This window comes from Acyrthosiphon pisum, unplaced genomic scaffold (assembly GCF_005508785.2).
Source record: "Acyrthosiphon pisum isolate AL4f unplaced genomic scaffold, pea_aphid_22Mar2018_4r6ur Scaffold_1178;HRSCAF=1653, whole genome shotgun sequence".
Lineage (NCBI taxonomy): Eukaryota > Metazoa > Arthropoda > Insecta > Hemiptera > Aphididae > Acyrthosiphon > Acyrthosiphon pisum.
In genome coordinates, this window is record NW_021760210.1 from 3,442 (window position 1) to 4,858 (window position 1,417).

Here is a 1,417-nt window from a genome sequence, read left to right on the forward strand (position 1 = left end):
TGGGCGATATTGGCGCTCTGTAGTGGCGACGATGCGACGAAGGTTCCTGGCAACCCTGGTGTGTTCGGTTTGATCAGGTGATTCACACAGATGCCCGTAAAACCAAACAATGTTCACCTTCGGTGATCTAAGTTAGCTTATAGTACGCAGATTCACAGTGAGCATTTTTGGTAAATGTTCAAACAGATAAATCGGGAAATAGCAATAATTAAACGTAAAATAGAGGATAATATGGAAAAAAATGAATTATCATCAATCGTAACATCGCGTGATGTTAATTGGTGGGTATATGGTATATTCAGCCCTGGAGAATTATTTTGGTAACGGAAAGTCAAATCCAAATATTCGATTCAAGGAGGTTTTAATTGGATGGATGAAGGAGTCAATCAAGAACACAATAATAATAAGACGGTGCAACATATACATAATATATATAATAGCACGGTCACGGTACATTACTATCATTATTATTGTAATAATGATTGTGTATTGTGACCGTGCTATTATATATATGATGTATTTCTCGCACAGTCTTATTAATATTATGTTCCTGGTGGACAGTTACATCCGTCCAGTTAGAACCACTAGCTTGAATTGAATTAGGATTTGACTTGCCCTTCCCAAAATAATTCTCTAGTGCTGAGTATACCGTTGAATAACCCTCTTTCACTGCCAGCCAACCATTAACATCACGTGATGTTATGACGTTCGATGACAATTCACTATTTTCAATGTCCTCTATTTTTTGTTTAATTAATGCTATTTCCTTATTTATCTGTTTGATTTCGTCCCATAGTTCGATATTGGGTCCCTATAAAAAAAAACATTAAAAATAATTATAGTTTTTATACATTCTAAACTTGGTACTTACTGAAGCCGGCTTCCCTATAACTTTGAATGTCAAGCAAAGTGTGATTAAGGTTACGACTACAATAACATAAAGCATTTTTCTTGAAAATTTATTTTTTTCTGGAATATTATACTCTTCAATCTAAAAAAAAATACATAACATTATTATTTTCAGTTAAATTAATCGAAAAATATTAAAATATATACTTACGTCTATGATACAAGAATAATTGTTGCACATCTTAGCCGCACGTTCAACAAAGTGAGTTGTTATTTTCATTTATTTCCAGCCTTGCAAGGTTACTATGTTGATATTTTTCCTGTTATTAGCCAGCATAGACTTATTAACTTAGTTGGTTAAAACTGTACCATATTTTTGTAGTTTTAGACAAATAAGTGGAACCCAGATAACAATTTCTCAACTTAAATATTCTTAGAACTTTATAACTAAGTTTCATCAACAATATAATAGTTGTAATTTTATTATAAATTGTCAGAAATATTTTAAAAATATCATTTAACATACAACATTTTCAAAATGTTTCTAATGTATTATTTTGAATTTAAT

General features: G+C 31.3%; 1 protein-coding gene across 1 annotated transcript; it reads right to left on the minus strand.

Annotated features, from left to right (window-relative positions):
• Nucleotides 1-6: 6 nt before the first annotated feature.
• On the minus strand, nucleotides 7-1,353 carry LOC115034558. Its single transcript, XM_029491853.1, has 3 exons — nucleotides 1,061-1,353; nucleotides 872-991; nucleotides 7-811 (listed from the first exon to the last, which is right to left on the minus strand). The coding sequence occupies exons 1-3, from the start codon at nucleotides 1,127-1,129 to the stop codon at nucleotides 446-448; spliced, it is 555 nt and encodes a 184-aa protein (XP_029347713.1). The 5' UTR covers nucleotides 1,130-1,353; the 3' UTR covers nucleotides 7-445.
• Nucleotides 1,354-1,417: the final 64 nt, after the last annotated feature.